This window comes from Lithobates pipiens, unplaced genomic scaffold (assembly GCF_037356315.1).
Source record: "Lithobates pipiens isolate NorthernLeopardFrog02 unplaced genomic scaffold, aLitPip1_a1.2 Scaffold_13, whole genome shotgun sequence".
Lineage (NCBI taxonomy): Eukaryota > Metazoa > Chordata > Amphibia > Anura > Ranidae > Lithobates > Lithobates pipiens.
In genome coordinates this window covers 148,401,224-148,425,002 of record NW_027507718.1, presented here as the reverse complement: position 1 = coordinate 148,425,002, position 23,779 = coordinate 148,401,224, and the positions used below count along the sequence as shown (strand labels likewise).

Below are 23,779 nucleotides of genomic sequence, written 5' to 3'. Positions count from 1 at the left end.
CATGAAATTATTAATTAACTTTTTAAAAAAAATATTTTTGCCAAGAAAAATGTCTGGTCAAAGTGAATTTTATGTTGATGGGGATTATCAAGAGTCAGCCCTTAGTGGTAATATGAGTACTCAGACAAAATGGATACAAGTACAGGAAATGTTGGATAAGATGTCAAAAATTAACATGATAAATCATGCCGAAAAAAGTTTGTCTAACGAGACTGGTCTAGAAGCATGCATTGAAGGCCTTATAAACCACGCCCGTCAATTAATAAAAGACACGTGGAAGGTCAAAGCGTTGAACTCACAGACAGCTCATCTGAGACAAAGGAAATAGAAAGGCCTGATCACATGCATTTTGAATTAAGCACTAACCTGATGTATCTTTATAGTGAGTTTAAACGTCAATATACCCAACAAGAGAGTGATATCTTAGAATCCCAGTCCCATTTAATAGAAGGGGAATGTGAGCTCACTAAAAAGCTAAAGGAGATTAATGACAAGGCAGATTATTACGATGAGTCTATAGTGACAATGATAAAAGATGAAACAGAACAGATGCAAAATAATGCAATAACGCCGGACGAATGGCACCAATTAAATAAAGAGTGTAAACAATTAAGAGAGAAGAAGAGGTTTTTACAGGAAACCCTAAATAAGCAATCATAAATAATAAACAATATAAGAGAGGAGAAAGAATTTTCTGCAGGAAAACGAGTCTCCTGACGAAAGTTGCCGAGTAATTGGCTGTGGAAATTTAAAAGAAGAAACAAATCAGCTTAGGTCAGGACAGGAATCCCTAATTAAGCAACCAGAAGAATTAAAAGAACAAGGGAAGTGTATGCCCCAGGATAATGCTCAGATGCTTAACCCTGAAAGTATAGAGTCTGACAATACTCCAAAATCTGACTCTCAACCTAAAATTTGGGAGATACATAATGAAAAAGAATTAGAAAAAGAAACCATATTCTACCCCAAGCCATCTGTAGAGCAAAGGGGGGTAAAAATTGAACCACCACATGAAAGTATGCCTAATCAGTTTTCTTTGGGATCAGAGAAAAATACAGGCATCCCTAAACAGGACGCCTCAGAAATAATACAATTTTTAAAAGATGCTGTCCCGGTGTTTAAGGAAGAGGGATCCATGTGCATTATTGACCACATTGAGACCTATTGAAAATGCTTTATCGGTTTTAGGCCTAAATGATGACCAATCTAGGATTAATTTCTTACCGTGGGTATTTGAAACCAAACACCGTCCATTCTGCGAAGATGTAAAAAGTCTGTTGGGTACTGCCCGGCAAGCAATTAAAAAGGCCTGTCATCTAGGATTTGTCCCACACAAAAATGTTAACGCGGCTAGAGTGGATATAAACAATATCACATGTACCAGTAATCAAAGCCCCACCGAAGTTATGGCTGTGCTCAAAGGTGCTGTCCACTTAGCAGAAAAGGAGCCAAGTTATAATAAACTTGGGTTTGAACCCATGTTCTTCGAGGCCCCGTCTACCCACATAAAAGTGAATTTAGCGAAAGACTACAAAGGGGGGTGTTCACTGGAGTCTTTGGTAAAAGAGAGTAACAATTTGTACTCTATCCAACCAACTGGTGAAAACAATGGAAGGCCTGAAAGCCCTATAATGAAATTTGTGGATGAATTTTATTTATCTCCCGAATCATTACAGTCCAAAACCAAGAAAAAGAGATACGCTGATATAGTCAGAGGAGAGATGCTACCGAGTTTCCCCAGCGGGAGACCAATGTCCCCACCCATCAGAAGGGGGGAACAGAGACCACCCTTTAGAGGGGGGGTTCAAAGACCACCTCAGGCGTCTCATCCAAAGGATCCAGACCCGAGGTTTAGGGTAAACTATAGGGTATATCTCCAACGGGTCAGGTTTAAACCGAAGGGTAAACACCCTCACCTTTACCGGTGTAATTGGCTTCGGGGGCCTACACGGGTAAATAGGGAGAAAATACAGGGTAAGACACCCCAAAATCCCCAGAACAATAGGGAACAACTAAGGCTCAGACAACTATCCCAGAATCAAGACAATGTTTCCGATGGTGATATGTCTGATCAAACTGAGCCAGTAGTCCCCAAAAAGTACAGAAACCGGGTCCCACGACCCAATTCTGATCAGCCTGTAAGCAATACGGAAACCAAAATAGACAAAATTATGGATATGTTACACGGTTTCATTGCTATACGGAACGTGAATAACACTTCTTCAAGGGGCAAATCCTGTGGCCAGCCCAAGGGCCACAGAGCCTTTTAAGCACCTATGTTAAAATAAATCAGAGGAATGCACTGAATAAAGATATAGGAAGCAGATGTTCTAACACCATGTTTTTCCCCAGGTTACAGTAATGAGGGATTGTGGTTGTTAGATATTAATTATTCTCCTATTTTTCAGTGGTCATTTCATTCCTCTGACATAAACAGGTCGCTCCAAACAGCCCAATTTCAAGAAGTCATCAAAGACGGTAATTCCAGAGGAAGACCGAATCCTAAAGACACTAATATCAGGAGGCCTGAATGGTCTGATATTTTGGTAAAAGATGAGGAGTCACCCACATAAGGACTAAGATGTACATGAGCCGGTCAACCGAACCGAGAGTCCAACATGTGTGAAACATCCAGAGAAGGAACCTTAAGGGGGATCCAGGGACACCACTGAGGGCCAGTCTACATGGAAAAAACCCACCAGGACGGCCAAGACTATAGGTGCCCGGAATGATCTATTTCCCACCAAACAACGGATGACGGCCCTGAGATGCACACATCGATCACAAACCCATTTTGTTTTTCAATATATATATCCACAATCCGGATCCATCTTCACAACTCAACTTACAAGGCCCGAGCGAAGCCATATTTCTTCAACCTGTTGCATTGGTGAAGTCTTTCAAACAACTTCCGGCATTTGAACACTTCACAAGGGGGGCTTTGTTGTGAATTCATTAAGAAAAAAAAATAATAATAATAATAATACATTTAATATTTACTGTCAGAGAGGTGAGATTTGTTTAGGCCTCAAGAACAGATGAACCACGATTTTGCTATCATTGAACTGTTACCCTCTTGGAGAACACAAAATACATGATCTCATGTTTACTACATCAACTATTGAAAACTTTTACAAGCATGCATTGAGACAGAAACTCGCTGGAACAATGGTGCATCTCGTCACAAAACAAGGCGATATTTACCTGGTGTTAATGGATAAACAGAAGCGACAAATAACAGCCATGAAGACAAAAGGTTAAACTATCGTGTTAGAGTAGCTAACACAACTCATTGTGTGAATTCTTAAAAACTGTTTGGACAAACTAAGTCACCTTTAAACATCCATGGGACTGCTCAAAGTCCATCTCTACACATGGTGTTAGAGAGATGTGAGAGGAAGATACAAAATCAGACATATTTCAAAAATACTTCAAGTGATTAAAACTGTATGTGATATTTGTGGGTCAACAAGGAGATATTGTGGTTTGGCATCTAGTGATCTGGGGAACTTTGTCATGGAGAGATTATATATATGAAAGTGTGATCATAAGTAGAAGTGTTTTAGCAACAAATTAGTATTATGAAAAACATATAATCATGATTATAACTGTATAAGAATTTAGCCTATGTTTAGATAAACAAATATTGATTGGATACCCGAATTATACATGTATCCATATAAATAATAATTGTATGTGATATTGTTTGATATATATCTAACCTGGGTCCTTTCTAAATGGACTAAAGATTAACAGATATACATTGATATACATATATATCACCATTTTATGCAAGTGATTATTCAAAATTATGTTAAGCGTATTTTATATTATGTCATCATTCCTGAACACTCGAGATATATTCGTTAGAACATATATAAACAACGAACGCATATTATAGAAATAAAAATATTAACTTAAAGAAATAAAAAACACGTGAGACACCTGGTGGTTGAAGGTGCTATTACCTTAAAATCACGAGACAACTGGGAAAGGTGTTCATTAAGTCTGCTTGCCAATAGGAAAGGGACACATACCCTCTGGGCAGAACTTAGTATAATTTTATGATCTTTTTGTTTAAGAAGATATTTAAGAAAAACTAAAAAGATGGAAAAAAAAAAGGAGGAAAAAAAAAAAAAAAAAAAAGGAGAAAGCTCGGAGGAGAGCTGGGGGGAGAGAGTCAGGGGGAAGCTTAGGGACCCCCCCCTGAGAAGGGACACTGGAAGACTCCCAGACAGACTGACACTCATGCACCATGCATGAATACCCATTTTTACATTCATGAAGATCCCTGCTCCTTGGAACTCGGAGGTCACACAAAGTAATTCCTCTGTAAAAGGATGCATTTTGAAGCCACGGCAGCCATCTTAAAATTCCTGGTAACCAACACTCCACACTAATAGCCATATTGGAAATGGGTAAATATAGGTTTATCATCTATTCTATGTTCTCTTAAATATTTAATTTTTTGAATATTCTATTATTGAAAATATTTCTCCCGAATCAATAACCGCCTTTTAGATTTTTCTCTAAATTTACTTTTTCCATTATAAATTTCTTTTTGCATAGATGCCAATTTTATTGACAAACAAATGTCTAATTTATTTCAAATTGTTAACCACTTACTTACCTGCAGTATAGTAATGGTTGGATGTGTGAAATACAGACATTCTGTTTAATTGTCAATTATCAAAAGGTTATTGATTCTACCGAGAAGTCATAATGGTGATAATTGTGTCCAAGATACTACTACGCCCAGTTTGAGGGTGTTTCCATTAATTTGCAAAATGATCAAGTAATGCAATCTGTATTTTAATATTTCATGTAAATATTTGTCTTTTGTCAACCAATAAATGTAACTATTTTGTATGATCACTCGTCTCCGTGAATACGTTTCACATGTATAGACTGTCATATAGATTGATTCTGTATCTTAAAAATATCTTCGTTAAAAATTACTTAGTAAATATTGTGCGGGAAAATGTCCTTAAAAAGCACAACAATACTATACACAAAAAACGACCCTGCCCTGCTCCCACGGAAATGGAGCGGGCTTGTACCCAAAACTAGGGCCATGTATGGGGCTTATGGCATGATATCCATGTGGTTAAACTGTAACAAGTCAACTTCACCACTGAGTGGCTCAACATCGTTCTCCTAGAGCAGCTCCCAAATATTCAGCCAAAAAAATGGGGGAGTAAGTTTGTCCCGCAACAAAAATAAACATGGTCGATCCCATTATGTTACAACAAGAGCAGCATAGACCCACCGCTCAGACCAGAGGTAGAGACAAAAATGGGGAAAGATGAGTGGGGCAAAAGAAAGAAAGACGTCAACCGTCCGGGCCAACATCCTACAGGCAGGGTCACGAGGGGGTTGGGGTAGGGACTCCCACCATGTGATGACATTCTTGGGTGACTGGAAGAAAAGAACTTTCTCTTGATGGACAATGCGAAGGGTAGCCAGGAATATCATAGAATACTGCACAGCATGTTCTCGCAACTTTTGTTTAACAGACTGGAATTGTGCCTTTGGTTGCGGACTGCCACCGAATAATCTTGATGCAGTGACACTGTAGCATTGTTAATCTTCAAACTGCCTTTTGTTCTGGCCTCCCGCAAGATATCAGGTTGCTGAACTACAGGGACAGAGATGCTAACCATGGTGCGTGGCGGATTACCTGCAGGGAGAGGTCTGCCCGGGACTCTGTGTGTCCGTTCTATCACAAAGCAAGGGGACAGTATGTCACGACCAAACTCCTGCTCCAGCCAACTTTCCAAAAAAGCCACTGGTTCAGACCCCTCCGCCCGCTCAGGAAGGCCAACCAGCCTCAGGTTGTTTTGTCTGAGGTGGGTCTCAAGGTCCACCTTGTCCTCTAGGGTGGCTATTTTACCCCCCGCAGTATTGAGTTTAGGCAATAAGGGGTTAACTGAGTCTTCTAAGTCACTAATACGTTCTCCAGTCTCATCCACCCTTCCACGTAATTTCTGGACATCCTGCCTCAGTAGTGTAAAGTCCCTTTTGATTTCAGCCACTGTCCCCATTAGAGCAGCATGGTTTACCCTAATGGTCTGCAGCACCTCCGCCAGCGTAGGCCCCTTTTCGCTCTCCCCCGCCTCCTCCCCCGTCGAGATCTGTGACAACAGGATCGGAGGGTCAGGCTGTCCCGGGGAGGACGGCGGTGAGGCTTCCCCGAAGAGATCCGGCGGAGCCCGGGAAATCACAAGGCGCTGAGGCGGTGGTCCGGCGGCCATCTTGGCCCGAGCATGTGTGTACATACATTCGCGCGGGCGGCCGCCTTCCGCGTTTGCCCATCCGCCAATATCACCGTCCGAGGAAGCGGGGGGAGTCCTCCGGTGCAGGTGGCTTCTTTCGTGCGTCGGAATGTGGGGGATCAACCAAGGCTGGAGCAGGATTGTAGCAGATGTCGGAGCTGCACAGAAAGATGTCCGCTCACATGACCACCTAGGCCACGCCCCCTTTGCATGACATTTAACGAAACCTGAGTGTAAATGAGCCTCCAGCTGATGAATACTTTAATGGGAATTTGGTTCTACTATTGGATTACCTATATGAAGTAAAATAAGTGATTTGAGAAGAGCTTGATATTAACCCTTGAGGTGGTAAGTGCACAACCGAGGGGGAGACAGAGCACGAGGTTTCTTCTACATGTTTGCTGTGTGGTGAACCTGCCAAAAGGATTCTCTTTTCATCTGGGGACTCTGAGCACTTTTCACACTTCACGAATTACCGGCTTGGGGACTTTATGAAATTTTTTGTCTCCTTTTAAAACTTATATTTATAAAGTTTTATTATATGCGTTTGTGGATTATTAGATTTATTAGTAGCGCTGTTAATATAGTGGTGCTGTTTATGACTTCGGGTGGAAATATTACTATATATGTGTGCAAATATTATTTATGATTAATAACAGCAGCTTTTATTAGGAAGTTCTCTATTGAGCGCTTGGATCAGTGATATATATATAACTTGCATATTATATTATTGATATTTGTATGATTGTATAACTGCTTTTGTTTAAAAGTATAACACTGAATGAATTGCGCTGCAAGTGTGTATATGTGGGCTGCTATTTGGTTTCCAGAACCAAAAGGCATACTTGGCGAGTGATATTCCCGGAGGTTATAAAGCTACAATTTGGGTAAAGCTATTTTGGGAAAGGTAACCAAATGTAAATAGTAAAGTTAATTTCATAGAAGATTTAAATTTGTCTGAAACAAAACAGCAGCTCAATGAGCAAGATTGTGCATTTATTGCATGTCTGAAATACTCTTGAAATTGTTCCAATTTTATTCTGTTAAAGACTTAAAGTGATTATAGCTGTATTAGTATAAAAAAAAAGTATCATGGACAGTACTGAACTTTTTTGTTAAAGGAATCTAAGTTGAGGTATTTTCTGATTGTTTAATTCAAACCGTTGTCTGATTGTCTGCACCGCTAGGTGGCAGTCAAGCACAGTGTTTTGTTTTCATAGGAAAATGGAATGCACATCACTGCCTACTTAACCCTTGGGTGGATCATATGGCAGGATGGATAGAAGGTCTAGGCAGCTGTAGTCACTTTCCCCGGGATGGCACAAATAGATGAAGGGTACACCATATGCACACATTCTTTTAGGATAATACCAAGGTGCCCTGTGAATTTGTTGGGAAGAGACTTGTTTGGGCCACTAGGAATCACAATTAGAACCAACTCAGAAGGAGGTCTAGACATTTCCTCAGATAAAATCACTATAGTAGCATGCAAACCAGGTTTATCGATGCTGTCACAACAAAATAGTGATGAAGATTGAGGATATAGACCCCCAGGTCTGGTCTACATCAGATCTGGATGTAGGACTTATTTCATGCTCACCATACAAGGCCACTCTCAAAGAAGGGGCATTTCCTATCACAAACAGTATTCACTCTCTAAAGAAAAGATGGATGGCATAGTGCCAACGGTGAAACCGTTTCTGCAGGATGGAATCCTGGAGGAAATTATTTCTCCATACAACACACCTGTTAACCCTGTAATGACGCCGGATAGCTCCTTCAGATTTGTACAGGACTTGAGGGCCATAAATTACCTCATAGTCCAAATAGCACCCATTGTACCTGATGTTCCATCATTACTGTCCTCCATTCCAGCAACAGCCAAATGTTTTACTGTAATTGATTTCAAGAATGCTTTTTTTCCTCTGTCCTTGTGGACAAGGAGACACGGCCACTCTTTGCTTTTACTATGTCGATTGACCAACGCAATCGCCAGTTTACCTTGTGTAGAATGCCCCAGGGTTACATAGACTCACCTGTGGTCTATTCTATAGTACTCCAAGCCACCCTCAGGCCTTGGTCTGCCCCTCATGGTTCTGTACTGTTGCAATATGTTGATGATATTTTGATTTGTAGTTCTTCAGAGGAGGACTGCCGAGCTGATAGCCTATCCTTATTGAAATGGTTACATACCATGGTTACATGGTCACAAAGTGTCTAAGAAAAAATTACAATGGTGTAAACAGGAGGTTGAGTACCTAGGGTTTGCGCTTTCCCTGGGAATTAGGAAAGTCAGTCACAAAAGAACTGTCGCTATAGTGGGTCTGCCCCACCCACTTACTAAGAAAGACTTTTAACCTTTCTTGGAATGATTGGTTACTGCCGCCAATGGATACCTGACTGATCTTTCTATGACAATATATTGAGACAAGCAACCCTCTCTGAAATGTCCGACATTGTAAAATGGTCTGATGAAATGTTAAATGCTTTTGCCATGTTGAAATGTGCAATGGTTACCCGAGCCTTGGCCTCCCTGATTTTGCCAAAATGTTTCACTTGTTTGCCAGGGAAAATTGCAGAACCATGGCGGGAGTACTGTCCCAGGAACATGGTGGGAGACTGCGCCCTGTAGCTTTTTTCTCAAAGGTGGTTCCAGTACAGGTGCAAGGCATGCCCGCTTGTCTCAGAGCGTTGGATTCTTGTGCTATGGTTGTAGAGCTGGCAGCACCATTTACCCTGGATCATAACACTACTTGACACACCTCACACAATGTTACCACACTCCTCAAAACTTTACATACTCAGCATATGTCAGCACAAAGATTGAGTGGGTATGAAGTCATCCTCCTGTCCAATCCAAACCTGAAAATAAAAAGTTCAAACATAAACTCTGGCCCAGCTCCAATTTTTAATGCCTTATTAGGTCTTAAAGGAGAACAGGATGACTTACCACCACCTCATGACTGTACACAATCAATAAACCAGGACACTTCACCTAGAGCAGATATGCTTTCAGTACCAATTCCTACTGCACAAACAGTTTTTGTTGATGGCTCTTGCAGCAGACCAAGTGATAATGTCCATCATGCGGGATATGCTGTTCAACTGCCGGATACTGTCCTTGAGGCCAATCCAATACCCTATCAGTCTGCACAAGCTGCTGAATTTTTAGCATTAACCGTGCATGCCAGTTGTTTGCAGGAAAAGAGGTAAACATTTACACCGATTCCAGGTATGCCCATGGTGTGGTCTGGGACCATGGTGTAATATGGCTTCGCAGAGGATATGTGGCAGCGGATGGAAAAAGCATCTCACACTCTGACCTAGTCACATCCTTACTAGATGCAATTCAGTTGCCTTCAAAACTAGCTATCATGCACTATAAGGCACATACAGGCCAAATGACTGATATAGCCAAAAGGTAATGCACTAGATGACAGAAAGCCAAAGAAGCTGCATCTACACAAAAGGCAGACATTCAAATGCCCATGCTAACACCTCAGCCCTGTTCCCTGAAAGAGACACACTGGCTCACGGAACTGCAGGCTTTTGTCACCCCTGATGATATTGCGCAATGGAACTGTGATGGGATGGTGCAGAAGGATCCTAAAACAGGATTAATCTGCAAAGAGGAGAAACCGTGTATTCCTGTTGCTAGTGCCCCCCTGTTCATTGCACAATACCATGGACTGGGACACAAGGGCTGGCAAGCCACATGTGAACTCCTAGATGCAGATTTTTTTCATTGCAGGATTACCTAATCTAGTCAAAGCTTTTGTACGGAGATGTGTCACTTGCATTAGGAACAATCCAACAAACCCAAATAAATCAAAGCATGAACATCTTGAGTACCCAACGCCGTTTACCCATTTACAGATAGACTTTACACATATGCCCAAAGAAAGAAAGAAACAATACCTTTTGGCCATAGTGGACATGATGTCACACTGGCCAGAAATCTTTGTAACCAACAATGAAAACACACAAACTGTAGTGAATAGCCTCACACAGGAAATTATTCCTAGATGGGGATGTCCATTGCAAATAAATCCAGACAATGGCCCAGCTTTCACAGCTAAAAATCTGCCAATATCTTGCAAAAGTACTAAAAATAGACAGGAAATGTCACCTACCATCTACCACCTACCATCCACAGAGTTCAGGGATTGTAGAGAGAATGAATAGAACAATTAAAAACAGGATAAGGAAAGCTACAGGTGGTAATTTTGGCAAATGGAAAAAAGTTCTCCAAGCTGTATTAGCTGAAATCCGAATGACCCCTCACAGTGCGACGGGTTACTCCCCCTTTGAGGAACTCATGGGTAGGTCATTCCCCACACCATGGGCTGCTAATCCTTTGATGGTTGAGAAAGGTGATTTGGAACAAATACAGGAGGAATATGTAAAAAAAAAAAAAAAAAAAAAAAGAATTGAAACTCTTGACATCGTTGAAAGAAGAGTTGCTCACACCTCTCCTTCACAGGTACCAACCCACCCGTTCTAGGTCGGTGATCAAGTTGTGGTCCAGAGGCTTCAGAAAGGTCGAAAGCCGCAATAGGTTCCATTCGGACCAGTGACCAAAGTGGTAGCCATCACCAGGACAGACATCCTTACCGAGGAAAGTCCTACTTGGATCCATGCCAGCAAAGTAAAGGTGGTTGATCTATGCCTAGGAATTGAAGAAAGGCTGAAAAGAGGCAAAGCAGGTGTTTTAAGTCCTCAAAAGACAAGCGCAGAAATAAAGGACAGTGATGTCACTCATTTCACCACAGACTGCTGGGAAGGCCTTCTGCCTTCTGGTGATGTGTCTACTTCTAATCTTTGTCCAAGTGTGGATAATAACTATCTTTCATCCTGAGGACTTCGGAACCTTGAAACTCATATGTGGTAACAGTGAAACACACACCAACCATACTGACTTTCACCTCAGAAATCACAGTAAAAGAGATGTCTCTAATGAACTGATCAAAGAAACAGTTTTTTCTGGAAAAATGTTACTGCTAAAATTTAAATATGCTTATGCTAGAAAGTCAGGATATGAAAAATGCTGGATTTGTAGTAAGTTACACCCAGAAACTGCTAAGATCCCACTTTTAGCTGTCCCTCTAAACCTTGAGTCGTTATTGGAAAATACTCTAGTCTTAAGTATTAAGAATGTCTCAGAAGGGTACCGCAATCAGAGTATTATGTTTTACACTTTAGGAAGGACACATGAACCCGAGTGGTGTGTTCAGTTAGGCAATACATCCAAAGGAACAGGTATGTGTTCAAAGTCAGTATTTAACATTTCAAAAGGTATTCCATTCCACACCAGTAAAAGGATCATAGGTCATATGTGTAGTTACAAAAATAAATCCCTTAACAACACCATTAGTGAACTTACTACATACAGGAACACAACCTCTGGGATACTTGTGAGTAAACTTGTTAGTGCTGCATTTGAGGCTGGAACTGAGCCCCAAAGTAGTTTTCTAAGAAGTTTTTCATTGGGAAACTATACATACATATGCTGTGGTATAATTTGTTACCCATGGATCCCTGCGGGAGTGAAAGGATGGTGTTATTTAGCACAGTTGGTACCAGTCATGTCAGCCCTAGGCCAGAATCAAGAAAATCACATACGAGTTACTTCAAGTCCAGTACTACATAGTTTAAGTTATAAATACAAGAGAGAAAACCCACCTATGTTTTCCACCTCAGATAAGTCATCGACATGGTTTCCATCCTGGACAGGATGGGACATAACTATGATGGACAAATTAAATAACTACACTAGTCTAATAAATGTCGTTAAGGAAAAAAACCCCAAGATTTAGGACTACTCAATGTCGAGCTCAAAGCAATTAGAAGACGACAAGAGTTACACAAATTAGCTATTGAAAGCACAATTGCAGGTCTAACAGGTTTATGTGAAATGACCCAAGATTATGAATGTTGTACATGGTTTCACAATACCAGCCTGGAAATCCCAGACTATTATGATGTTATTAATCAACACCGAACACAGGTAAATGAATTAATGAAACAAGCAAGGGACATAGGTAATTCTGGATGAAACCCCTTTTCTAGTTTGGGTTTAGGTGGAATGTTTTCATGGTTAAAGGACATAGTGATTATGATTATCATAGTACTATTGTTAGCAAATGCACTACACCAGACCAACCTTCTCACGCATATACACAATATCTGCAGCTTTATGTAAATGAATATAACTAACGTAGCAAGAACCATAGATTTCAGGAGGCTGCGGATCTGTAGAAAGTCATTCCATGACTTAAGAGGGGGTTGGAAGGTTATGTTAAGCATTCATCTTGTTTCCGTCAGCCATCTTAATATTCACAAACTTCCATTTTACAATATGTACAGTTTGAAAACCCTTTTAACTTCTCAGATAACTGTCTCTACATGTGATTCTTCTAACTCATTTGTTCTCACACACTTATCTAAAACTTTCACACATTTTCTCAGCATTCCTTCAGCTACTGGAGAAAACATGAACGGTCTCACGTTTTGTTATCTTTTTCTCACATTTTTAGCCAGCTTAGAACAATGAACAAAACCTTTTTGTCTTGACCAGCTGTAACCGTCTTAATTTCTACTGCGCATGTCTTATTCTGTGTGACGTGTAATTTACTATATGAATCGCTTTGTGATAACTCAATACAATTAGTTCTCAAAAGACAGCATGGTGCGATTGTTGTTTTATATGTTCTTTGAGAACTGATTCCGGATATATCTGAAATGATACAATACATTGGATCTAAGGTCTGAGAGGTTAAAGGGACCACCCCAGACACAGGATTAACCCTTTCAACAACCAAAAACAAATGTATTTTATTGTGATTTTATGTGATAGACCAACACAAAGTGGCACATAATTGTGAAATGGGAGGAAAATAAATTGTTTTTCAAAAAAAATTTACAAAATGAATGTGAAAAGTGGCATTCACTTGTATTCAGCCCCCCCCCCCCCCCCCCGAGTCAATACTTTGTAGAACCACATTTTGCTAAAATTACAGCTGCAAGTCTTTTTGGGGAGGTCTCTACCAGGCTTTGCACATCTAGAGAGATTTTTGCCCATTGAATATGTGAACAGCAATTTTCAAGTCTTGCCACAGATTCGTAATTGGATTTAGGTCTGGACTTTGACTGGCCCATTCTAAAACATGAATATACTTTGATCTAAACCATTCCATTGTAGCTATGGCTATATGTTTAGGGTCATTGTACTGCTGGAAGGTGAACCTCTGCCCCAGTCTCAGGTCTTTTGCAGACTAACCATTTTTTTTTTCTAACATTGCCCTGCATTTGGCTCCTTCCATCTTCCCATCAACTCTGACCAGCTTCCCTGTTGAAGAAAAACATCCACATAACATGATGCTGCCGCCACCATGTTTCACGGTGGGGATGGGTTGTTCATGGTGATGTGCAGTGATAGTTTTCTGCCACACAGCATTTTGCTTTAGGCCAAAAAGTTACATTTTGGTCTCACCTGACCATAGCACCTTCTTCTACATGTTTGCTGTGTCCCCCACATGGTTTCTTGCAAACTGAAAATGGGACTCCTTATGGCTTTCTTTCAACAATGGCTTTCTACTTGTCACTCTTCCATAAAGGCCAGATTTGTGGAGTGCACAACCAAGTTGTCCTGTTAACAGATTCTGCCACCTGAGCGGTGGATCTCTACAGCTCCTTCAGAGTTACCATGGATCTCTTGGCTGCTTCTCTCATTAATGCTCTGCTTGGCCCCCAGCCTGTCAGTTTAGGTGGACGGCCACACGTAGGTTTGCAGTTATGCCATACTCTTTCCATTTTTGGATGATGGATTGAACAGTGCTCTGTGAGGTGTTTAAATCAGGGTTAGGTTATAAAAAAATATTACAAGCTTTGAACTTTTCCACAACTTTATCCCTGAACTGTCTGGTGTGGTCCCTACCATTCATGATGTAGTTTGTTCACTAATGTTCTCTAACAAACCTGAGGGCTTCACAGAACAGCTGTATGTATACTGAGATTAAAATTACACATGGGTGGACTGTTTACTAATTAGGTGACTTCTGAAGGCAATTGGTACCACTAGATTTTAGTTAGGAGTATTGGAGTAAAAGGTGCTGAATACAAATGCACAAACGCCACACTTTTCACATATTTATTTGAAAAACAATTTGAAAAATATTTATCATTTTTTCTTCCAATTCATAATTATGTGCCGCTTTGTGTTGGTCTATCACATAAAAACCCAATAAAATACATTTACATTTTTTGTTGTAGCATGACAAAATGTGGAAAATTTCAAGGGGTATGAATACATTTTCAAGTCACTGTATATACTTTCTATGTTGCCAGGCTCCTATACAGAAAAGCTTAATTCAACACACAGCAGTCTGTTCTGTTATCGCTAGACATTGGCACCGTCTGTTCCTTCTTTAGCTGATTGGGCTTGTTAGATGGACAGGATCGAACACTTGGAATGCATGATAGCCTGGGAGAACAACAAAACTGATTCGCACAAACTTATATGGAACGCCTGGCCACATTTTCGTTTCTCTTCCAATTTTGAGGACTTTGTAACTGCCTTCTAGGGCCTCTTAGGTATAGGCATCACCCTTCTCTGCCCCATCCTCCCTCATTGTCCCCATTTCTTTTCACTCCTCTTATTCTTCTATTTCTCTCTCTTGTACTTTGTCTTCTACTTCTTTATGGACTTTACCTTTCTTACCAGTTTCTCATACATATGGTACCTTTTTGAATGTACTGCTCTGTTCCTTTTATGGGCAGTAGCAGTGCTAATTTTGTCAACTAAAACATTTTAGTCGACTAAATGAATACCATTTTAGTCGACTAAAATACGACTAAAACAATTGAGATGACTAAAATACGACAAACTAAAATTTTAGTCAAAAGACTAAGATTAAAACAAAATTGAAATTTGACTTCAAAATTAAAACTGGTCTGTAGTGCACATTCAGATTTATCACTCCAGTAGTATATAATGAGTTTGGAAATTGTAGAGAAATGTTAACTAATGCATTACAATTTAATTACACCCATTCGATTATAGATGACTAAAATGTAATGGAGATTTTAGTAGACTAAAACGTAGGACATTTTAGTTGACTAAAATGTACTGGAGATTTAGTCGACTCTAAATATGACTAAAACAATTGCAAAAGACTAGAATGGGACTAAAACTAAAATGCCATTTTAGTACTAAAACTAAATCAAGATTTGCTGCCAAAATTAACACTGGGTAGTAGCACTGATGCACGTATGCACCATTTTCATAATGATCTCTACCATTATAATACTAAATGGCTTTGTATACTGCAGCCTTGTTAATCTTAAAGTGGAGTTCCACCCATTTAAAATTCAAAAGCTGTAAAAAGTGTAGCTGCTGACTTTTAATTATCAGACAGACACTCACCTGACCCACAGTCCATTGATACGGACATACGAAGCCACGCACTTCTCACCCGCCTCTCCGAGGCGCTGGCATTCTAACTATGGGCATGTGCGAGCCGCGCTGTGCGCAGTGAATGGCTGAGCATTCTTCTGGGACCTGTGAAGATTGGAGGGAGGGGGGAGAGGTGATCTTCCTTCCAGCGTCAGGAAAGGAAGTGGGAGCTAGGTAACCCTCCACCCCCCCCCCCCCCAAAAAAAATGACATGTCAAATGTTGCATGTCAGGGGTTCACCAGCACTTAAAGTGGAAGTTCCATTTTTGGGTGGAACTCCGCTTTAATAGCCTTTACTTTTATTTATATTCATCTTAAGGTCTTGCATTAGAATACATCTATATGCATATTTTGTTCACTGGAATTTGACATGTACTTTTAAGTTTGTGTTCTATATTGTTTCAATACTGATTAAAAATACAGATTCAACTTAAATATCTTCCATTCTTGCCTCACATAGACCCTTTTTGTCCTTGGCCTCATCTGACAAGGGTGGCAAGTAACCCAAGTGGCCAAAGGACTTACACAGGATAATTACCTGTCTTCTGTTCCAGGGTGATCACATCCACAAGGCTGCAGCCAGTTGTCCCCTTTTAACCACTTCAGACCCAGGCCAATTCTGACATTTCTCTCCTACATGTAAAATTCCTAATTTTTTTGCTAGAAAATTACATAGAACCCCCAAACATTATATATGTTTTTTTAGCAAAGACCCTAGAGAATACAATGGCGGTCATTGCAACTTTTTATCTCGCACGGTATTTGCACAGCAATTTTTCGAACGCGTTTTTTTCAGAATGCATAATGTGAAAGAGGAGGATACGCCGAGTAAATAGATACCCAACATGTCACGCTTCAAAATTGCACGCGCTCGTGGAATGGCACCAAACTTTGGTATTTAAAAATCCCCATAGGCGACGCTTTAAAAATTTTTTTACTGGTTACATGTTTTGGGTTACAGAGGAGGTCTAGGGCTAGAATTATTGCTCTCGCTCCAACGTTTGCGGCGATACCTCACATGTGTGGTTTGAACACCGTTTTCATATGTGGGCGGGACTTACGTATGCGTTCACTTCTGTGTGCGAGCTCACGGGGACAGGGGCGCTTAAATTTTTTTTTTTTTATTGTTAATTTTATTTTTATTTTTTTAGTTTTACACTTAAAAAAAAAAAAATTGATGACTTTTATTCCTATTACAAGGAATGTAAACATCCCTTGTAATAGGAATATGGCACGATCGGACCTATTTACAGTGAAATATGGGGTCAATAAGACCCCATATCTCACCTCTAGGCTGGGAAGAATAAAAAAAAAAAAAAAAAACGATCATGGCTTCCTAGCCAGATTGGCGCCGTTAATTTGAATACCGAGGCCGGGCGTGACGTCATAACATCGCGCCTGGCCTCCGAATGATCATAGAGACTCCGGGGACAATCTAATCCGCCGGAAATCTCTATGATCACATGCTGGGGCCGGCGGATCCTGTGACCGACTCACCGATGGAAACGGTGAGTCGGTAGAAGCACCGGAGGGCGGCAGGAGGGCGTCCCCTCCCGCCGCCCGTAAGAACGATCAAGCGGCGGAACAGCCGCTATGATCGTTCTTATGGTGTAGGGAATCGCCGGCTGAAAACGGCAATATCTGAATGATGTCTGTGGACTCAGGCATCATTTAGATATAACCAGCGAAACCCCATGACGTCAATAGACGTATTGCGGGTCTCAAGTGGTTAAGCACTGCCCCTTTCCCCATCTTTGCAGCTTCTGCTATTAATGGCATCCCATGAATGTTAAAATAACAGTCAGGACTTGCTTGAGCAACTGCTGCCAAACAGACTCAGAAGAAATACAAATAAATATTAGTTTGTATTTGTTCTGAATGGCCACCAGTGAGTCAAAAAATCCAGAAACCTAACAAAAGTTTGTATAAATTTGGTGAAACCCAAAATATCCTGTAATATGATTAATTAAAAAAACTGATCAGTATTCAAAGAGATAAGCAAGTTAGGTTTGAAAAGGTGTGGAACCCCTAGATTATTTTGTGAGGGGATGCCCAGGCAAAGAGAACTTGCTCAAATCTACCCTATTCTGATTCTTGCTTCTTGCTTTCTTTTAAATTTTTTCACTTTTCTTGTTATTGCTTCATTTTTTAATTCATAATAATAATTTTTGAAAGGACCATAAAGTCTCCCCAATTGTTCCATTTTCTTTTTGGAGATCAACACCACATGATTTGAGATACCGGGTCCGGTCCTAGTTGACATTATTTTCTTTTTATCTCCCATATTCTGGAGCTATGGGTGATCACTAGCTTACTTGTACTGTTAATTGATACTTATTTCCTGTTGACGTTTCTTGGTGCCTAGTTGCTGAAACATATGGGCTCATAGCCTTAGATGAATGGTCAAGCTAATGAGTAGAGCCGGCTTGCTGGGCCTAAAACTTTGACATAGCTTTTCTATGTTTAACTGGTCAGGGTCACCGATTGTATTGAAAAATGCATCCTTGTTCTGATAACTTTCTGACAATTGTTTAAGCATACAATTCTGTATGATGCTTTAAATTTGTAATAAAAACTATTGTAACAAAAAAATAAATAAATATTATTCGTATAAGAAATGTTAAAACTCACATGTTTGGTTGGTTGTAGGTTCACTATGACCAATTTCCCACCTTTACGCTTGGTTAATAGAGGAAGATTTCCACTGGGTTTAATCTGAAGTGATGTTCCAAGTGTGATTGCCAGATCTGCTTTTCTAAAAAAATTCAATAAAAATAAGCCAGTGAGAAAATTTTACATTTTGGACATTAATCACTTGCTTACTGGGCACTTAACACCCGCCCCCCCCCCCCCCCCCCCCTTCCTATCCAGACCAATTTTCAGCTTTCAGTGCTCTCAAACTTTGAATGACAATTACTCAGTGATGCAACACTGTACCCAAATGATTTTTTGTCCTTTTTTTCAAACAAATAGAGCTTTTTCTTTTGGTGGTATTTGATCACCTCTGGGTTTTTAATTTTATGCGCTATAAATTAAAAAAAAAAGACAGAAAAAAAAAAAATTTGTACTCACCGTAAAATCCTTTTCTCTGTAATTCACCGACCGACACAGCTCATCTCTTAGCCATTGGCTTTAAGAGAATACTAGGCATTACATGTTATGTAGAACACAGAACTTTCCAGTTCTGCTGAAGGGGCGGTCCCTTAGGTAATGACATACTAATGACTGCATGGCAGGCTGGAGGGTTAACAAGCAGTATAACGTAAAGAGAAAAAGGAGGGGCGGGTGCTGTGTTGGTCCGCAAATTAAAGAGAGAAGGATTTTACGGTGCGTACAAAAAATTGAATTTTCTCTTATATTCACCAACCGACACCGCTCCTCTCTTAGCCATTGGGACGTCCCCAAGCAGTGCCAAACGAGGGGTGGGAAAACAGCATAAAAAAAAAAAAAAAACTACCCACAACCGCACCAAAAACTGAGGCATGCAACGCAACAGTGCATTAACTTAACGGTACTGCGTTTTTACCCAAAAAACAGGAAAAAAGGAAAATACTGCATACCGCCTGCAAAACTTTGTGGCCAAAACAGGCATCAGCCGATGCACTGACATCTACTTGGTAAACGTGTGGACAGACGACCAGGTCGCTGCTTTACACACTTGAGCGATAGACACTTTGTGTCGGAAGGCCCAAGATGTTTCGACTGCCCTTGTGGAGTGGGCCGGGAAAGGGGACACCTGCCCCTTCAAGGCAAAGGCTTGTACTACAATCAGTCTGATCCACCTGGAAATGGTGGCCGACGAGACCGCCATGCATTTCTTTGGACCAGCCACCGAAACAAACAGTGAGTCTGACTTCCAAAAGGGAGCAATGGCAGACAAATACACCTTCAGAGCCTGAACCACATCCAGAGTGTGAAGGACCACCTCCTTAGGATGTGTCGGCTTAGGACACAGATGGTAACACAGTGTCCTCATTGATGTGAAACGCTGAGACCACCTTCGGCAGAAAAGACGGTTGCGGGCACAACACCACCTTATCCTTGCGAATAACCAGATGGGTGACTTGCAGGACAAGGCCGCCAGTTCCGAAACCCTCCTGGCCAATGTAATGGGAAAGAGTCAGAGGGATCTCCCTGATATTTTCAAATGGTGTTTTTTGCAGCGCCGATAACACCAGGTTCAGATCCCACGGGGGTAACGGTGGACGCACCGGAGGGACTACATGTCCCACCCCTTGAACAAAAGGTACTCACCAGTGAGTGAGGCGCCAGGGGTCAAAAAGACAACCAAGGCTGATATTTGTCCTTTAATGGTGCTCAACACCGACTTCTGGTCTACCCCTTGCTGAATATAGAAAAGGAGCATGGATGCCATCCTTTCTCCTCACACATGGAGAGGCAAGCCTTCCAGGTACTATGATAAATCTTACTAGAAGAGGATTTCCGTGCTCTCAATATAGTGGGGATCACCGAGTCTGACAGATCCCGGTTCCTCAACACCTGGCTCTCAATAGCCATGCCATTAAAGCCAGCGATGGTAAAGTAGGATGGAGAATCGGACCTTGAGACAGAAGGTCCACTCTTAACGGCAGTCACCAGGGGTCGTCTGCCACCAGCCACACTAGGTCTGCATACCAAGGACGCTGAGGCCAATCTGGGGCGACCAGAATTACTGGGATCCCCTCGACTTGCACTCTGCGGAGCAGACATGATAGTAGCTTTAGTGGAGGAAAGGCATAGATCAGCTGATACTAACCCCATGCCCCAAGCCACCAGCACATCTGACGCGTCTGCCCAAGGATCTCTTGTCCTGGACACGAATCTCAGAACCTTCTGTTAGACGGGAGGCCAGAAGATCCACGTCTGGTGTGCCCCACCTCAGGCACAGTAGCCTGAATACCTTCGGATGCAACGCCCATTCTCCTGGGTCCAGCATCTGGCGACTCAGATAGTCCGCCTGCCAGTTCTCCACTTCCGAGATGTAAATGGCCAACAGGGTCGGTACATGTCGCTCTGCCCACCGAAGTATGTGAGCGACCTCCCGTGCGGCGGCTGAGCTTCTTGTTCCTCCTTGGTGATTGACATACGCCACCGCAGTGGCGTTGTCTGACTGGATCCTGACCGGGCGCCGCTCGCAGTCTCATTGACCATGTGTAGAGGCACAGCCTGATCGCTCTCAGCTCGAGCATATTGATCGGTAATTTGGATTCCTCTGTCGACCAGAGGCCCTGAGCCGACTGAACCCCCATCACCCCACCCCAGCCGGATAGGCTGGAGTCTGTTGTGATCACTGTCCATTTTAGCGGTAGGAACGACTTCCCAGACTGGGGACCTCAGCCACCAGATCAGTGAATCTCTGAATAACTGGCTCACCTGGATCTGCCGATCCAGGGACAACAGAGATTTGTCCCACTTTGCCAAAATCTCCTTCTGCAGAACTCTGGTGTGGAACTGGGCATACAGTACTGCCTCAAAAGGAGGTCACCAGGAGTCCCAGGACTCGCATGCAGAAGCGAAGCGACGACCATTTGCGGTTCATCAACAGGTTTTACCGCGGCTCTGAGAGTCTGCAGCTTGTCGGAAGGGAGAAACACTCCCGCTTCCCTGGAGTCTAGCAGCAAGCCTAGGTACTCCAAACGCTGGGTCGGTACTACCACCGACTTCTTTAGTCTTAACAGCCACCCAAATTCTTTCAGGGTCTGAATGGTGATTTCCACATCCACCTCTAACTCTGAGGGGGAAAATGCTCTCAGGAGGAGATAGTCTAGGTATCCCACGATCGCACGTTACTGCAGTAATGCCAAAATTGGAGCCAATACTTTGGTAAAGACCCGGGGGGCTGGGGTGCCGATGCCAAACCAAAAAGGGAGAGCCACAAACGGATAGTGGGCTTCCCAGACTGCCAATCAAAGGCATATGGGTATGTGCAGGTACACATCCTGGATATCTAAGGACGCCAGGGAGTCCCCTTGATGGAGTGCAGCGACTACTGAGCGAACTGATTCCATTCTGAACCTCTGCACTTTCACAAAGTGACTGAGGGCTTTTAGATGCAATATTGGACGTACCCCTTCCTTCTTGGGAAATACAAACAGGTTTGAGTAGAACCCCTGTAAATGTTCAGATTCCGGAACAGGTACAATCACCCCACGATTCAGCAAGTCCCTTACGGCCCCCCAAGAGGCCTTCCCGGCGAGCCAGGAGACCGGGAATGCTGGAGGGGAAGAATCTGTTTGGCGGCCAAGAGAGAAACTATCTTGTAGTCTGAGAAAATCAGACCACATACCCATTGGTCAGACAGTCGAGAGGAGTAGCACTTTTGTTCGCAGGCTTGAGCTTCCAGGGACGTTTCAGTCCTTCCATGGTCGTCCTGTCGGGCTGGGGACGTTTGGCCAAAACTTCGGGCGGATGAAAAAGACGTTTGTAAACGGAAAAGGAGGGACCTTGCCTACGGCGTGGCTCCTTAGCCTTCCTGGCCTGTGGGAGTAGTGTACTCTTACCACCTGTGGCATTCTAAATAACGTCATCCAAGGAGGCTCCAAAAAGCCGGTCGCCAAGGGAAGATTCGTCAGGGCTTTCTTGGGTGCCTGGTCAGCAGACCAGCATTTTAACCAAATCAGGCGCCGCTGACACTGAAGCCCTGGATAACAGGGGGAGAGTATCCAGGGCCGCGTCACAAACATACTTAAGGCCTTGCACTAGTTGGTCTGCTAGCTAGTTCCACGCGGACAGGAGAAGCCTGTTCTCCCAAATCGCGGTGCAACAACTTTGCCCACTGAGTGTCTGTGACACAAGTGCAGAAGCCAGTACTGGTCGCACGGCTGACCCACAACCATAAACAAGGAATGAGCCACTGCCTCAGCCTTCCTGTCCGTGGGATCCTTAAATGAAGGAGTCCCCAGCCCCTCAGCCCCACCGAGGCAGGGAGAGCTGTACTTGCCAGTCCTGAAGAGCTGGGAGGCATTCCATTACAGACCCACTCTCTGATCAGTACAAGGTGGCTGCAGGCCCGGCACATCATGACAGACATCAGTAGCCTGGTCATGCGTGTTCCCCAGAGCATAAAAGCTCACCGACCACCTCCGGAGCTAAAGTTTCGTCGTGGCCGGCCTAGCACGAAGCTGCGACCTGCACACGCTCAATGGCCAGGCTGGGGAGACTACAGGATAAGGGTATCCAGCCTGTCACCCAGCCGGTTGTTGATAGCAGATCACAGGATCTATCATCTTGTGCAAAAAGCCAAGCTTCTGCAGAAAAAAAAAGACGGATCGATAGGCCCATCAGGGTCCCTAGGTCCTTCTCCTTCACTAGGCAAAATAAAACTGACTGCATGGCAGGCTGGAGGGTTGTTACCTAAGAGACCGACCCTTGGGCGGAACTGGAAAGTTCTGTGTTTTACATAATATGTAATACCCAGTATTCTCCTAAAGATGGGCGTAACAAGAGAGAGGAGCTGTGTCGGTCGGTGAATATAAGAGAAAAAAAAACAAACAAACATTCTCTTAATGTCTGTGATACAATTTTGCAAATTAGTAATTTTTCTTCATACATTTTAGCCACAATTTATACTGCTACATATCTTTGGTAAAAATAACCAAAAATTTGTGGAAATTTGGTCTGTGTGAAAGTTTTAGAGTCTACAAGCTATGGTGCAAATCATACAATTATTATCACATCTGATGTACTGGTGGTCATCTCATTTCTTGAGACCCTAACAAGCCAGGAAAGTACAAATGCCCCCCAAATAACCCCTTTTTGGAAAGAAGACAAGGTATTTAGTAAGAGGCATGGTGAGTTATTTGAAGTAATTTTTTCCCACAATTCTTTGCAAAATTAAGATTTTTTTTTCCCCACAAAATTGGCATTGTAATAGCTTATCTCATGGCATGTGTATACCACAAATGACACCCCAAAATACATTCTGCTACTCCTCCTGAGTATAGCAATACCACATCACATTTCTTAACCACTTATTACACTTTTGAAGGCCCTGGAGCACCTGGAGGCCTTCAATGTAAATAGCTTTGCAAAATGGCGTCATTTTGTGGGT

General features: G+C 42.3%; 1 protein-coding gene across 8 annotated transcripts in view; it reads right to left on the bottom strand.

The window, feature by feature from the left end:
* Positions 1 to 23,779, bottom strand: part of SIRT6 (sirtuin 6) — a 247,455-nt gene that overhangs the window by 122,599 nt on the left and 101,077 nt on the right. For all 8 annotated transcript variants that reach the window (XM_077475719.1, XM_077475722.1, XM_077475724.1 and 5 more), the window contains one exon: positions 18,361 to 18,484. In XM_077475719.1, the coding sequence (XP_077331845.1) occupies positions 18,361 to 18,484 (124 nt within the window). The remainder of the gene's footprint in view (positions 1 to 18,360; positions 18,485 to 23,779) is intronic.